Source organism: Pyrus communis, chromosome 13, assembly GCF_041283825.1.
Source record: "Pyrus communis isolate YQ-2024b chromosome 13, ASM4128382v1, whole genome shotgun sequence".
Taxonomy (NCBI): Eukaryota; Viridiplantae; Streptophyta; class Magnoliopsida; order Rosales; family Rosaceae; genus Pyrus; species Pyrus communis.
In genome coordinates this window covers 27,363,260-27,380,064 of record NC_142577.1, presented here as the reverse complement: position 1 = coordinate 27,380,064, position 16,805 = coordinate 27,363,260, and the positions used below count along the sequence as shown (strand labels likewise).

Here is a 16,805-nt window from a genome sequence, read left to right as displayed (position 1 = left end):
CATGTTTCACTATCTATGAAAAGATCAATGATGGCTAAACTATTGCACATTAGAAAAACAAGTATGAAACAACAGTTTAACATATAATTAGTGGGAGTCCTTAATCAGAACGGGAAGCTTAAACAAGAAACCCTTATTTTAAATTAACACATAATTAGTTGGTTTTGTCTTTGATTAGGGTTTTATCTTAATAAAGTTGAAGTGGACGAACTGAGAGTCTAACCGCTTGGCCGTGTGTAAGTGGTTGAGCCATACAATTAATTAATTAGATTAGGGCTTGTTTTCATGATCCATCGGACACTCACACCACCTACCAAATGAACAACAAACAAATCATAAACTACGACTGTTTTTTGGTGTTCAATGAAAAACTTGACTCCATGTTTCATAAGCCCCAATAGAACAAAAATTAGGTAACAATATTTTTAAGAAATGAGAACGATTGATGATCGATCACTCCCTTTCAAACTTGTTTCAAGTTCAATGTTTGGCTCACTTGCACTAACTATTTATTGTAGTTTATTCGGATTTTACTTTCGTCGTTGTAATTTTTTTTGTACATTCGCGCTTGTAAACTCGTTACATTAAACATTGTTGGTCTAACTTGAGTTTTTTTTTTTTTTTTTTTTTTGTCTTCTTCTTCTTCTTCTTCTTCTTCGGATGAGAAGACGTGCATAAAGCTGGATGGAAAATTTAATTAGTTTGCAGATTGGACTAACAAAGAGAACTATATTGATGAAAGTGAAAATTTGAGTAACCTACATGAAATATTAGTGCAATTTGGTGTCTAAGAGGCGGATGCTTACTGGAACCTAAGTGGTTTTAGGACTATCTGGAGTCCAGAAAATATACATGCGAATGACTTCCGATGATCCTCCGAATGTTTTGTACGGGTCTCTTTGTACTTACTAAGTGTTTGATATAATATCAGCTAGACATATCTCGACAAATTGCCTGAACAACACTTGACAAATTTTATTGATATCACGTTTTATTTCTATCTAAAAAACTTGGGACCTTTACGACCGTAACCACCCAAGACTCGAATCCTAGTCCACCCCACCACTATACAACGGTGTTTAAGAAAATTGAACTTGGTGTTCATATTTAATTTACTTATTATTCTCTTTCTTTTTCCTACAAATGAGGGGTAAGCTCCTTGTTTCATTTGTCTAATTCTCCTTTATGTCACTATGTGATTATTCAATATATAAAGCGTTAGCCAGGAATACAATAATATCAAATAAATTAAAATTAATTAAGCAAATAATATAATAGTTAGGTACAAATCACACTCAAAAGACTAAGGAGGAGGACATAATATATCTCTAACAACTACATCATAATATAATCTAATGATTATTAATGACTGTGTGAAAGCCTAGACCGAGTCAAAGACTTCCTGCTCAGAGTATTTAACTTGTTTAATTGGATTAATTACAAATTAGTGGATGATCATCTGGACAATGAGACTGATTCAAAAGAAGAAAAGAACAAAATCTAACATTGGATATCAGCAAAAAAAACATTATTTTACCTGGATTATTACTAAAAAGGAACAAAAAAGAAGCCAACAAAAAGAAGATACAAGAAATTTTTTTTTTTTTTTCCAAAAATCACCAACCCAATTATTAGAACGCTACTTCGCTGCAGAACATTTCAGTAGGAGGTACTACTTACACCCAATCCCGGATAAACATGTGTTCAAATTTTGACGGGATCGAGTATAAGCAGGACCTCCTGTTAAAATGTTCAGCAACCAAGTCTTATTACAATTATTATGTTGTGGTAGACAGCTACACTGCACTACAACTGCTTGGTTTGTTCCCTGTTGCACCAATCCGCACCCACTTTTAATATTTTTATTTTTGGTAAAGCACTTTTAGAACTTGGAAGGAAGAAAAGTTTGAGAAAGGTTAAGAAGACTCTTTTAAAAGTAAAATTTTTTATAGACTCTTCGTCACTTCATGTTTTTGACACAATTCTTGTGCTAAAAATGAAACTCTCTATGGACTCTCTGCTGCCTTGTTACTCTCCACCCCTCTTATTTTGTATTATGTCCTAAAATTAAAACCGCATGCATTAGCCATAATTATTTCCAATGTTCCAGTTTAGACAACGCTAATTATTTTAGGAAATTGTAACAAATGACCCGTTTAACGAGCGATAAACTATATTAATTATTTAAATTAAATTAAATATTCTTACTCTTCAGTCATTTTTTCGAATCACAATGTCACTACGTTTGACCATTTCTACACACACACACACACACACATACATATACATATACATTTATATATATATATATACATATATATACATATATATGTTGAATCCCTTACCCAATTGATAGTATTTTAGGTATTTTGACACACGCAAAGCCAAAGGAATATATCCCTTCTCATTGGTTGAGTTTCTCCCAGATTTGATACAATGCATGCAGTATATATGTGCATGCAAGGGTTTAAACGCCGAGACTATATAAAATTAAGAGACACAGCAGCTTCATCGATGGCTGCAAAAGGATTAAAATCCCCATGTTCTTGAAATTTATACGATTTCAGATTATACTCGTCGTAGACACAACTACATCAATGATGATATGTTTACTAAAGAGAAATAGAATTGCACGCATTTTAAGCAATTCAAGTGCATGCTAACGAGAAATTTTTCAGTATGCTCAGAATATGAGATGGTACACCACATGTCATTATATAAATGGAGGAAAATTTTATTTTTCAAGTGTATCTCCACTTGTATAATGACATGTGCAAGGGTGGAGCCAGGATTTTTTTCTTGGGTGGGCTAGTTGAAAATAGTACCATAAAATTATATGTTTATTTTTTTGCTTATATAAAATTATATATTAATCAATATAAAAGAACAACAATATAATATAAACTATTCTCAAAATCATAATCCTAATCGATAAATTCAAGGACCATATAAATAATTAACCTACTAATTAAATCAAGAATAAGTAAATAAACAGATTAAGAACGTACCAAAGGTGACATTCATTGGAAAATTGCAATAGAAAATCAAGAATTGAGGAGATAGGGATCTAATTGTGTATTTAAAGAACTTTATTAATCTTTTATTGAGTAAGAAGCACATAAGCTAAATTACGTAGGGTAAAGGGTAAATTGTCATTTTCTTTAAAGAATAGAATAAAGGGGGACTGGAAATAGAACTAATTTATAATTTTTAGCAGAAAATGTATTATTTACTGCCGCTCCTCTACTAAATAGACATTAAATAATAATCTGTATTGAAATTGAGTAGGCTATAAGCATGAGTTTACAAAAGAATAGTTCTATTCACAAACCCATTTTACTTCCAACACAACCTTATTAATATTTTGTTAGTGATCATCTTCAATTCATTCGATCTGAACAACCGGCAATTAAGAGATGTGTGTAAAAAGTAAAAATGAGTGTATGGATAGCACTACTCTTATAGAAAACCTCTATGGGCTACAACCCACCTTAGCCTTGTGGGTGGCTACACCATTGAACATGTGGTACCACCCCATGTTTCGAACACACTGATAAATCTCTTTGTGCTAACAGTTTTGTTATAAATTAACAAGTGGGACTCGCCTAAAATTAGGAATCAAACTCGTTAAGTTTTCGAGATTGAATTATTGAAGAAAGAGTATTTGAATTCCTAAATTTGGAGAATGATTTCAACCTAGCCCAGACCGGCTAAATAATTACTCTTGGACTCTGATGGGCTCAGATCAGCCCAAAGTCGCATTGTATAAGATGGTTAGAAATCTGGGCCCAGGTAGTAGGGCTGAATTTTCTTTTTGGTGTGAAATTTTTACCACATTTTTCAGCCCAAGTGGGGGATATAGGTGCGGGACGCATATAGGATATACGAATATAGGTAGAGGGACCATCTAATCTAACGAACATTCAAGAGGAGAAATATTTTAGTGTGTCAAGGCACGACTTTGTACAATAAGTATCATGATACAAATGGTTTATGACATTTGATGTACCGAACTGTATCATTCGAGACACTAAAAAATCTCTCAAGAGGAAAAAAGTGGGGACATTAGGTTAGCTAGGCCTAGGCATGATTGAATGCATAACATGTTTGTCTAAAGTTCTAATTGTAAATATCTATCTCAAAAGCCAAAAGGGCCAACACCCACCCAACATTTCCCCTTCTTTAATTTCCCATCGAGTAAAGAGTGAAAAGTGATCCTGACTCATGCGCTTTTAATTCTTCATGGTCCTACTACTTCTTAGCCTTACGAAAAGAAAGGCCACATAAATTTCGGTGGGATTGCATGATCATGATAGCTCTCATGTCAAGTGATTCATACGTGAAACTAACATTTAAGAGTCCTACAATTTTTCTAGCGATGCCCAGCAAATTTTAGAAGAATTCAACTGTTTTTAACTCAAAAACCTTAACTCTTTGTGAGAAGCAAGGCGATAGTCAAACTCTTAATTTGAAAATGAACTTGTATTGATTGTATGTGATAACGTGAATGAGCCCATATTTATCATAAGTTTCAATCTATTTTGGAAAAAAGGAATGCCTTTGTAAGTTTGAAACAAAAAGAACCAGCATGACACATGTATACTGTCACAGTAGTGTCTCGTGCTATATATGTTCATTTCCTCCTCCTTATGTGTAGTCTTGGGGGCCCCTTGGAGTTTTAAGGAGAAATTGCAAAGGAAAACAGAACATCAGCAAGTTTGCCTCTCCACTGCTCTCTCCTTTAATCTGACTGACATACTTTTCTGTATGATATTTATTTGCGTATATTTTTTTAATTATGAAAGCTACATTCAGCAGTCCTTATCCATTATACATGTGTAATTTTCGACAGCTAACTTGGGATATCCAATAATCCAATGATTAATCTTAACACATCCTTAAAGGCTTAAACTAAATGATCATAACCCTTTTTGGTATTATGGAACAGGGCCATACTCTTACTCTTTTTGGTGTTTTTTATTATTATTATTATTATTATTTTAACAAACGATATATTTATATTAAAAATGAAGGATGGGTTTAGCCTCACAATAGGCTAGCAATAATGTGATTTAAACTCGCATTTGGCGAGAATCGAATCTAAAATCTCTCACTTGATCTTTTAAACGAGCTTATGTTGTTGAATTAAATATAATAGCTAAATGTGTGTCGATACTAAATGTAAGCAATTATTAAAAAAAATTAAAAAATGAAGTCTTGTATATAGACTTGAGATAAAAACTTACTCACAATGAAATTAAAGAAAGTTGATATTCCATCATAAAAATTGGTAAAATGGGGAGTAGTTCAATCACTTATAAGCACATGTAAGGTCCCTCATTTCCCCAATGTAGGTTTAATACTCTCAACACACCCCTTTACGTGTGACGAATTTTGAAGTCTAGCACATGGACAACACAAATTGGGTAACGTGGAGCATGTGTGGCTGTTGAGCTTCACATGCGGGACAACTTGCTCTGTTATCATAAAGAATTGAGATTCCACCATAAAACTAATTGGTATCTCAACTACTTATAAGCACATGCAAAGTTTCTTATTTCATCAATATGAGATATATTCTTAAAAAAATGCTATTGTATGAATATCTTAACTCACGATATTTTAATTTCTTTACATCACAATGAGATAATTGAATCAAAACGTCGTTGTAATGATATCACGTTGCATGAAACGAGGAGAAAGAATAATGGAAAGGAGTTTCATTTATGTGAAGGGACCATGGATTCCATTGGTTCCATCCAAGTCCAACATAGGGAAGGAGAAGCTATTGTCATGAGCATTGCGAATAAACAACTCAAAAGAAAAAGATGAAAGGAGGATGGTCACGCGTCAAATGCTATCCAAACAGATCTTCTCTGTATCCTTTTGACGAATATTCTGAAGATTCGTAAATCGTTTTTGTTCATCGTGCATTGTATGATCAATTTTTGTCATGCACTATTTGTATTTAATTTTAAATAAAAATATTTAAAATGATTTATGATTGCGTGATGTACGATGAACAGACATGATTCACGAATTTTCGAGATCCTAACAAATAAGATCCATGAGGATCCAAATTCAAATGCTATCGCCTTCATGTTTGACACGAGCTTATAATTAACTAATAATTAATCATCATCATTATTATTATTATTTTGAATGGAATCATAATATTATTATAAACACAAATTTTGAGTCGTTTCATTTGTTTTTATTTTGTTGTTCATTTGTACTACCTTCGTATTCTTCTCGAAATGATGGTCTTATAATAATTATATATTACTTAGAAGTAAGTAAACGAAGCAACAATTTCTTGGCAAATAGTTGGTTAGATTTTGACTTCTATTTCCACCAAAAATAACAACTCCCCATGTTTTGCTTCTGCATCACTCTTTTCACTTTTTGGTAAAATTATGAAAATTTGGAACATTAACATTTTTATTAGACCTATTTGTTAATTTACCCCCTAATATGTATAGAGATGCTAATTTTTTCCTTAAACTTTAATTTTAGCAAATTATCTCCTGAACATTTATAAATAGCTAATTTCCTCCGACGTTGGATTTTGAAATTTTCCATTCATCTTGGTCATGTGGACAACGCATGGCAACTATATGAGAGTAAAAAAGTAATTTTGTTTTGATAAATGTGCGCAAAACTGATATTTTACAACTTCTAATTGTATTCTCATAACTAATTCAAACAGAAAGTGTAGGGAGTCGAATAGAAGAAAAAGAAAAAGCAAAAAGCAATATGCTGCCCACATGCAAGATAAAATTACTTTATTGACCTCAAACATTTGCGATGGGACCAAATTGTATAGACAATTAGATGGAAAATACCAAAATTTAACATACGGGGGCAAATTGACTAATTATAAAGTTCAGGAGAAGTAATCAGCTAAAATTAAAGTTCATGACAGAAATTAGCAACTCCTTACAATTTCGAGGATAAAACTGACAATATCTCTTTTTATTAACTCATTGAACACGTTTAGTTTTTACTTTTTTTTACAACAAGACTTACAAATATAATCACTCGCAGCTCCTCAAATAGTGCTTAGATTTATCTTGAATATTTTTCAAAGATTTGAATATAGAACTTCAGATACAGAAAATTATTTTCAAATATTATTTTTCACATCCCATACATACTCTTGTTAATTGATAACATAACTTGGATAAAGTAAAGAAAAACAAGCGCAAAATTAAATAAGAGTATGTAAAAAGAAAATTGTGTGTATAAATATTTGTTCTTAAATTTTTTTTTTTTATATATGAAAAAAAAATACTGGGATAAGCAGTTTCTCTCACTGTCAGTGCATGCCAATTGCCACATGATGTCGACATTGGTCCCAAGGAGAAAAGAACAAGAGCAGAAAAGTATCGATCATCTATCCACTACAGCTTCGTAAGATGTAGAAGCCGACGTGTACTGCGTGAACCGTCGATTCCATCATCAATAACAACCATCATGCAGCTTTGCTGGACATCCACGGTCGTAATCATCTGTCTGGTCAACGTATATGGAAATAGGTGGGGTCTCGTAAAGCGTGAGAGCATACACGATTTTTCACTTTACAGGCACACGAAATAGTATATCACGTATTATTATATAAAAAATAAGATATACATGTTAAAAAGTTGATAATTTTAAAAATAAATTTTCCTGCAACTTACATAAAAATAAATAATGTACTACCTATATTCTTGTCACAATGATATTTTTTACATGCGAACAGATCGAGATCCAAAGAATTTAATGCAGCCCAACAACTATGTCAGCGACCCTATACGTAAACCCCCTTAATTCTTTTCACTTTTTACCTCATATTTTTACCCAAACAAACCAGTAAAATTTCACGTTTGTATGAATAAAGCTAATTATGATTTTACTGAAATAATAATACCACAAGGCCGTGTGCCGGATACACCAAATTTTTTTTCATATGTAATTCCTGTTACAATCTTCTTGATTACCAACTTGGCATTTAATTGTAGTGTTTTTACGTTGGTGATATTCACATATCTATTTTTGTTTTTTATACACCTTTGTTATTTGTTTTGCCATTTAAATTATTTGATTCATTTGATCTAACGGTAAAAAATTAAGAAGAGTGTGTGAAAAGTAAAAATGAGTGTGTATGTAGCTATCCTATTTTTATTAGGACGATACTATATACGCTAAATTCGTGCACCAAATAAGATATTATATTATGTACCATATAAATTTTATTTATAATTATTAATTAAATTTCAACTTGAATTAATGTATAAATTTAATTGGTGACACATTATTTAGTGCATAAATTTGGAAATTTGAATCCTCTTTGGACATTAGTCTTTAGAGCTTAAGGAATAGGAAATTTGAGCCCTTGGTTTGTATGAAGAAAAATTGATGCCCTTAGTTTATGTCAGGTACACCAATAAAATGAGTTCATAAAAACCGTCAAATTCATTTTGAATTTTAAATTATTTAATTATTGAGTTACGGACAGAGAGATCTGGAGCGAGTCTCTATTCTAAGTTTGCTGAACGAATTATTTTTTGTACTATTTTATATGTTATTTTATGTGTCATCGAGTCCAAAATCTGACAAGAAAATGCCAAATGCAAATTGACAAAATGTTTTTAGAAACTCTAAAAAACCAGTGCCGGATGAATGGACTTCGCAATCTGCAGATTCTGCACCATCCCCTTCGATTGCCCCTTTGAGCCTTTTCTCACTGTTATGTCACTCTCTGGCCTTTTATCAAATTGTTTATCCATTTAAATGGCGAAGTCAGAATTTTATAACAATAAAGTTATGATTTTAGCCTAAAAAACCTCATTGAAACGTTTCGTCTAGCTTTTGATGATGAGCATACTGCTTGCCAAGTTAGGCCACATTCTATCAAATTTTACCAGGGCCTGTTGCGTGAAGCTTTTTATCAAAGACAATAAATGGAAGAAGAAAAAGAAAGAAAAGAACTACATATACAAGGCGTTGCACAAAAGAAGCGGCAGTTTGTAATTTAGTGCTTTTGACTTGTTCTTTTAATTTGCTGCAATTATGTGTAGTGTTATACACAAGTATACAAATTTAAGTTATGAAGCTAGCTATTGGGATCATGAACAACCAATGATCCCATGTTAGCTCCGCCATTGCCTCACACACATTTTATTGTCTGGCACTGAAGAGACTCTTGATACTCCCCAAATGTTAGAACAACTTGTACTAAGACGTTCGGACTATGTCGTTCGTTGAGCAACTCTCTTCAAAGCACAAGTTTTTCTCACATTTTGGAAGTACCAATAGTCCCTTGGGAGCACAAGACTTTTTCACTTTATGGTTTAGGAAACTTGTACTTTTATAGCTATGGATTTAATGGCTAAGGATCTTCATGCATAGTTTTCTCCGGTTCATATAAGAAATATCTCTAAACAAGTGAATCTTGTTCCAATACTTTATAAGTCTTTATTTTTGGTCGAAATATTACTTTATAAGGCTATCTGTCTGATTACTTAGATGAAACGATACATTCATGTAAACGTACGTAAAACACATTCTCTCAAATACAAAAAAAAAAAAAATATATATATATAATTTGATGGCAATGGTTTCAACTTTCAAGACATGAGTTGAGGGAGGAGAATTCTCTCCGTTTTTAATCTCTCTCCCCTTTCTTCCTCTCCTATTTGAATGGTTACGGTTTAGTCACGTCAACATCTTATATTGATTTTTTTATAGAGACAAAAAGACAAAAAACAATACGTGAGAGGAGAGGAGGGAAGGAGATGAGAATAAGACAGGAGAGAATCCTATTCTTGAGTTGAGAGACCAATTAAATTTATCCTAACTAATGGCGTGCAAAAGAACAAACGTGAACCTTAAGCATTCATCAAAGCAAAGCAATAGAGGAGAGAGAGAACAAAGTAGGACCATTCAACATCAACATCCTTGTTTGCAAATGTTTGCAGAATTACTCAAGTTCTTAGAAGGTTTGATGGTTAAGGCAAAAGATCCAAACTTGGGTCTTTTTCTTGAGGCATCAATCCAACCACCCCCTCCTTGTAATTTTAGACGACATGATGAACAAAAAAACAGCATTCAATTTAAGTAGGTATTTGTCCAGTTCCTATAAGGAGTTACCACAATAAGAAATACAAAGTTTTCCCATTAGAAAATACAAGATGGATGGACTTACTTACATTGGTTACTTCCCTGAAGCGGTATCTCAAACAATAATTAACAATGAATTCTCACTGTTCCTGTTAGTTTTGAATACCGTCACAATAATATAAGGCTTATTTGGAAATATTTTTAAAATAGCTGAAAGCGTTTTTGATGATGTTTTTAGAACCAATCATTGGTAAAAAAATGTAAATGAATGTTAAAAAAATTTTTTACAAGAAACACATAATATAACTAATGCTTCAAATGCTTTTAGAATCTAAAAATTTCTTATCTGAAAACAATTTCGATTATTTTAAAAACAATTTCAAACAAGCTCTATTTTACATAGAGATAGTGAACACGGTTGCATGGGGGTTGAGGGCAATTACAAAAAGGAGAGGGAAACAACTGTGAACTGTCTGTTGAACTGGTCTGCGACACACATGATTTGCCCAGAGGAAAAGGTAACGCTAGCAACAAATAAAAAAGTAATAGGTTGGTTGTAAGTAATTATAGGCAACGAGAGAAAACCAGAGACCCTCTCTCTCCTCGCATCGCATGTGTGTACAGTCAACCAGCCATACATCTTTGCTCAAGAAAAAAAAGCCCTGCGGAAAGAAACAAGAGAAAATCCAAAACCAGCAAAGGTCCTCTCTTTTTCTCTCACCTTCCATAACTCAAAGGTTATGATTGAGTGAACCAGGACTAAGCTTCCTCATTGCTGTTTGTTGCCCATTTCTCTCAAAAACCCACTCTCTCTCCACCCTTTGAGCTCCTTTTTCCCTCTGATTAAACACCCTCCTGGAAGATGTTAATCCAGTCTCTGTTGGGTTGGTTCCACACTACCTCAATTATTTTTAATTCACCTGGAAAATGAGAGAAACTGGAGGAAAATAAGTAAAAGAGACACCCAAGTCAGGATTTTTTTTCCCCATACATTGTTTTCTCTGCTTTTCAATCTTGGGTTTTCACCATTCCAGCTGAACATAGTGAAAGATGAGGAAGCATGGATGGCAACTTCCATACCATCCTCTCCAGGTAAAAATCTTTGCCGCCATTGTTGTTTAAGCTCAGTCAATTGGAGTACTAATCTTGTTTTGTGGGGTTGTTTTTGCATCTCTGAAGGTGGTGGCTGTTGCTGTATTTCTGGCGCTGGCGTTTGCTTTCTATGTGTTCTTTGCTCCTTTCGTTGGAAGGAAACTTTTTCAGTATATTGTGATGGGACTCTACGCTCCTCTTGTAAGCCATTTTCTTTTGAATCCCTTAATTTTGTGCTCATGTTTTGGTGGTTGGACAGCTGAGATCCGTTTTTTTTTATTGTTCCATGTGATTTATTCGTTTTGTTGCTTATTTATGTCTGAAATTCATTCTCCAATCTGGGTTCTTGCTCTTTCTGGGTTTGATTAATTCTGGTTCTTATCATTCACTTTAGCTAATAAGGGAAATGGGTTGCTTGTCTTTTAGCTTGTGTGATTTCTGTTGCATGAAATTTCAAAATTTGATGTGTTAAAGTACGAGATTTTGACAACTTGTGTGGACAAAAGCACATAATTTGAGTGTCTAGCTGTATCGTTCTGTATTCTCGAAATTTTGAAGTGATTTCTGCTGATGTTGCAGTGCCCTATAGAGATTGACAAATAAGCTTGTTTGGAGAATAACTTTTGTCTGCGCAGCCATTTCTATAGTAGCAATCTAGTTGTGTTGATTTTATGAATAACTAATTTGAAGTTTGAGACGTCAATCCACCGTTCTTATTGCTCTTTATTTTCTTTGCCTTGAGAATCTAGACCATATTTAGTTTCCCATTGCTTGGGGATAAGTATGCAGAACAAAATGATGCTTAGCTCAAGAAAATTTAAAGATAAAAGGGAAACAATAGACTCAGGATTGTCTGTTTGAGTGAAAGGACATTAAATTGGGTAATGCAGGCAGACCAAATTTCTAAACCAAATGATGTGGATGTTGATCATTGGATTATTAAGTGTTGATTAACGTGCTTATTTCCTATTGGTGAAGCATTTGGTTTAAAATTTTGATCTCCCCAACATTATCCCATTAAATTTGGAGCTCCATGTAGCATGTTTGATGTGCCAGTTAACGAAATAGATTTACATTTTTCTTGATTGCATCCAATATAATATTACTTCTACCTATGCCCTCCTTGTTAAGTAACATCTATTTTCTTTTCAGATTACATGCGCCTTCAGCCTATATATTTGGTGTGCAGCTGCTGATCCAGCAGATCCACGAGTTTTTAGGTCAAAGAAATACCTCAACATTCCAGCCGATGAAAAGCATAAAAGAACAAAAGATTCTAAACTATATGGGGAATCAACATCATCAATGAATGATGCTAATGCAGCTGGAGGAAAACCCTTGGATAAGGATGTTCTGGGCAAAGATGGGACTTCTAAAATGTCCACCAGTGATGGTGGAAAGAGTCCATCAGAAAATTCATCTTGCTTTCTACTAGCTTGCTCTCCGTGTGCTTATGTCTGCAATTGCTCCGGTTCAAGTGAGGAAACTCTGCAACAAGGTGAAGACGGCATGTTCTATTGCAGCTTATGTGAAGTTGAGGTGTGTAAATGCAGTTGACATCTACTAATATTCGTTCTTCTTCCCATACATTTCTTGAGTCGTGCTCTGCATAAAATAACAAGCAGCGGAAACTGAAGGATTCATTTGAGGTGTCAGGTCAATAGTGTTGCATGCAGATATTTTGCACTCTAGTTTTGGCTTACATTTAGGAGATATCCTACTGCAAAGCGGGATTGGTTGCGTTTCATGATTGCCTAACTACTTTCCCTATTTTGTATTTTGTTTTCTAAGAGAAAAGCTTAATTAAAATGTAACCTGTTGGGGATCATTTCCTCCTAATATCTTCTCAAGCATCTTCTAACCATTCTTGAAATTATTCATGGCTTTTGCTTTGATGGTGTACTTAGTTGCTGTAATCCAAATAATTCTTCGCTCACAGGTTTACAAGTACAGCAAGCACTGCAGAGTTTGTGACAAATGTGTTGACCAGTTCGATCATCACTGCAGGGTATACACGATCTTGATTGGTTGAATATCCTATTTTCTTTTGCGTGCCTTTGTAACTCTTCTAATTTCATTCAATTTTGATTTTTAGTGGCTTAACAACTGTATTGGCAAAAAGAATTACCGACAATTTTTCACCCTTATGGTTACTTCTCTCCTCTTGGTAAGCATGCTCCTCCATTCTTTAATAGCCTTTTGAGTTTGCTCCAGTTCCAGGTAACCTGTGCCCTCTAATCGTCAAACCCCATGGACTCTAGCCTTTTGTTTAAAATCTTGATGAAGCTTTGCCATTGATTCCATATGTCATCTATTACTTACCGGATAGGACCTTTGCCTTAGTACTTGTAGGATCTTCCTTGGCAATATTGCTAATCAATTTCGTTTTTTCACCAATGGCTTTCCCCAACTGTTACCTTGACAGTCTTCCCTGGTTTCTTTATCCTATATTTTCTGTCATTATGCCCAAAAGCAACAAGCCGGAACCTGAAGATCGCCTCAGAGTAAGCATTTTTATTTTCAAGTCACTTTCATTCGAATTAATTATTGACAGGTATGTACATGGTTTGTGCACCATGTGCTTGAGATTGCAGCTTATTTTACAATGGTCAACTGGAATCTTCGTGATTATCTGCTGTATTATTGAGAGGAAGCATATCTCTGTGGATATTTCATCCAAGTTGGGAAGCAGTTTCTCTTTGGCGCCTTTCATCATTGTGGTGGTGAGTCTTCAGCCATTGTCTCGATTTCCAATTTAGCTGCATTTCCTAATCAACCTTCTGTAAATTCGTGGCTTTTCTAGTCTAGCTGAGCAATTCCTACATGACGAGAATTATTTTCTGTGGTTTTGTGCTTGTACTATAGAACTTATGAAATTCTTAAGCTTTGCAGGCAGCGTGCAGCCTTTTGGCTATGATTGCAACCCTTCCACTTGCACAGCTTTTCTTTTTTCATATCCTGCTTATAAAGAAGGTTAGCCTTCATACATAATCATGTTGGCGTTTTCGTTTTATATTACTATAGAGGATCAAGTCCTTGTAGTAATTGTTTGGATCATTTTTGTCATTACAGTTTCAGGATCCGTTTAAATGCCTCCAATGTCTTTTTCTCTAGTAATCGTTAGTCACCCATCTTACTGTCAATGAGCATTAATAATTATTCGCCAATTTGATACTTGTCCATTGAATATCTGTCTGTTTCACCTCAATTTCTTGCTTAACAGTTCACTTGCAGAACCTATCTTATCCTTTTTCATGCAGAATATATGTTTTAGGTGAATAGAATAAATTGTTAATTAGCTAACAATGGTAACCTGCAATTGTGCAGGGAATCAGCACGTATGATTACATCATCGCTTTGAGGGAGCAGGAGCAAGAGCAACAAGGAGTTGGAGGTCAGCAGAGTGCTCAAATGTCTCCTGCTAGCTCACTTACGGGATTAAGCAGTGCAAGCTCCTTTAATACTTTCCACCGTGGCGCATGGTGTACACCTCCACGACTGTTCCTTGAAGATCAGGTAATCTGATATGCAACTGTTTTGCTACAGTAGATAGTGCTTCCTGATCCGTGTTTATACTTGTTCCATTGGGTGGTTGTTTTCCAAGTGATGGACTTTTCTAGAGTTTCTCCTCCTTAGCATCAGCATCAGTGCAAGCTCCTTTTCCATAGGGCTTCCCAATCTGTAAATTGCAGTAACAGCCCTGATATTAGAACAAGGATCGTAAACGAAATGAGCTGATTTTGTTTTGCTGTTTTCCTTTTTCCAGTTTGATGTTGTGCCCCCAGAGACCGGATCTGTCAGTTCATGCGGAAAAAAGATGGTGGGAGGGGAACCAGTTAAGAAGAAGAATGCACCAGTAAAGATAAGTCCGTGGACTCTGGCAAGATTAAATGCCGAAGAGGTATCAAAAGCTGCAGCAGAGGCAAGAAAGAAGTCCAAGATCCTGCAGCCTGTGAGACGGGATGCTCCTTTTGTACTAGAAAGAGACAGCAGCTTTGGCGGAACCAGTGGGCGCCGAATGGTTCCAAGGCCTGACAATAACAGAAGGCGACCTACCAAGCGGGTGCGACTCCCAGCTGACCTTCCCATGGAGTCTATAACGAAGGGTTCATCTATAGCTGTTGAGAAGGGCTTTACTGAGACATCGACTAGTTTGGCTCCTCTTCAGCTTGAAGCTCGGAGTGCTTTCCAAACAAGCCGAGCTATGTCAAGCTCCACGGGAATTGTTGCTTCTTCTCCTGAGAGCAGTTTAGACTCACCTGACATCCATCCCTTCCGGGTGTCATCATCAGGAGCTGAAGAGGCAAGGCGGCTTACAGGTCTGCCTGCAGGCGCTATTGCAGCTGGCCAGAGGGGAATACCACTATCAAGGTCCACCAGTGATGGGTACGAAGGGTATGAAGCCTCGGGTGGAGAAGACAGCGACAGGGTTCCTACTAGAATTGTCCAAAGGTCAACAAACAGGAGTAACCTTCTCTTTGGGTCTGATCAGGACGAACGGGTTGTCAAACTGAACGCCTCATCATCTTCTGGCCTGGCTTACACAAGAAAGCTCTGATCAACAACTGCGATTTGTCGGAACTTAGGTGATTTTAATTTTAATTCTTTCATTCGTGGGGCTGTAATCCGCGTCGAGATCTTAGTCTCAGGGCTTCATGCGATGTACATAAATTATTAAAGTTCGGTTTCAAACTTTTAACCGAGATGCACATACTTCTGTACTGTCTGATGAGCTTAATTGCAGCCACACCCTCAGCTGGATTAATGTCAGTAATTACGTTCTTTCTTCCTCCACAACTGGCTGGGTAAAACAATATGGATAATTGACTCCTTCAAATGGCTTCCCAATAGCCATTAACATTGGGAACAATCCACATAACTATAAGTCTAAAACAGTATCGGTACGGCATCACTTTTGAAATGTCTAAAAACGCTTTCAAAAAATAATTTTAAAAGCATTTTTGGGTTATAAAAACAATTTTTGGTGCTTTATGGAGAATTATTTATGTTGGGCTTGTTTGAAATTGCTTCTTTAGAAAGTTATTTTACTTATTAGTGCTTGTATTGTGATCACGTTGAAAATTTTATTAAAAATTCAAAAGGCGTTTCTATTATGGATGACACACCTGATTTTTTTTTTTTTTTTTTTGTCAAACATGGTTTAGAAGCGCTTCGATTATATATTTGCTTCCAGATTTATTGTTGTGCGTAACATCTCAGTTACTAAGAGGTTGCGCATTCATCCGCATTTCACTGCATCCAAATATAAGGCCAAATGGCAAGTGGTATTTTACTACAATGGTGAAAAAGTGTTGAATCTTTGCATGATGACGTGAGTTTAAACCCCATCAGTAGCTAATCTAACATTTAATTTAATAAAATCTATGCCGCCTTGTTACTTGTTAGATTCGCAATTTGGAAATTGGTTTTAAGTTTATTAATCGTTAGTGCCTTCCACTGCATCCTAAACAAGCAACTACCAAAACCAGAGAACTCAAAGAAGCTCAAGCTTGAAGAACTAACCACATCAAATGAACCCAGATTCAGCAAGGCGAGTTATGCATCTCGTATCAACTTTAAAATCGACAGATCTAAATGCGCAGATAGCT

General features: G+C 35.1%; 1 protein-coding gene across 2 annotated transcripts; it reads left to right on the top strand.

Annotated features, from left to right (window-relative positions):
* Window positions 1–10,526: 10,526 nt before the first annotated feature.
* Window positions 10,527–15,993, top strand: LOC137737599 (putative protein S-acyltransferase 22). Of its 2 annotated transcripts, none has more exons than XM_068477133.2 (9): window positions 10,527–11,196; window positions 11,284–11,397; window positions 12,349–12,735; window positions 13,136–13,204; window positions 13,292–13,363; window positions 13,791–13,919; window positions 14,089–14,169; window positions 14,524–14,712; window positions 14,963–15,993. In XM_068477133.2, the coding sequence occupies exons 1-9, from the start codon at window positions 11,155–11,157 to the stop codon at window positions 15,752–15,754; spliced, it is 1,875 nt and encodes a 624-aa protein (XP_068333234.2). In that variant the 5' UTR covers window positions 10,527–11,154; the 3' UTR covers window positions 15,755–15,993. The 2 variants fall into 2 exon arrangements, with proteins under 2 accessions (XP_068333234.2, XP_088538565.1); XM_088682439.1 differs by having other exon boundaries at window positions 13,622–13,919.
* Window positions 15,994–16,805: the final 812 nt, after the last annotated feature.

Bases quoted from the DNA above. Each gene is read 5' to 3' on its own strand.
- LOC137737599 (XM_068477133.2), top strand. From the start codon at position 11,155: ATGAGGAAGCATGGATGGCAACTTCCATACCATCCTCTCCAG. The intron at 11,197-11,283 runs GTAAAAATCTTT...GCATCTCTGAAG, and splicing joins TTCCATACCATCCTCTCCAG to GTGGTGGCTGTTGCTGTATT. The intron at 14,713-14,962 runs GTAATCTGATAT...TCCTTTTTCCAG, and splicing joins GACTGTTCCTTGAAGATCAG to TTTGATGTTGTGCCCCCAGA.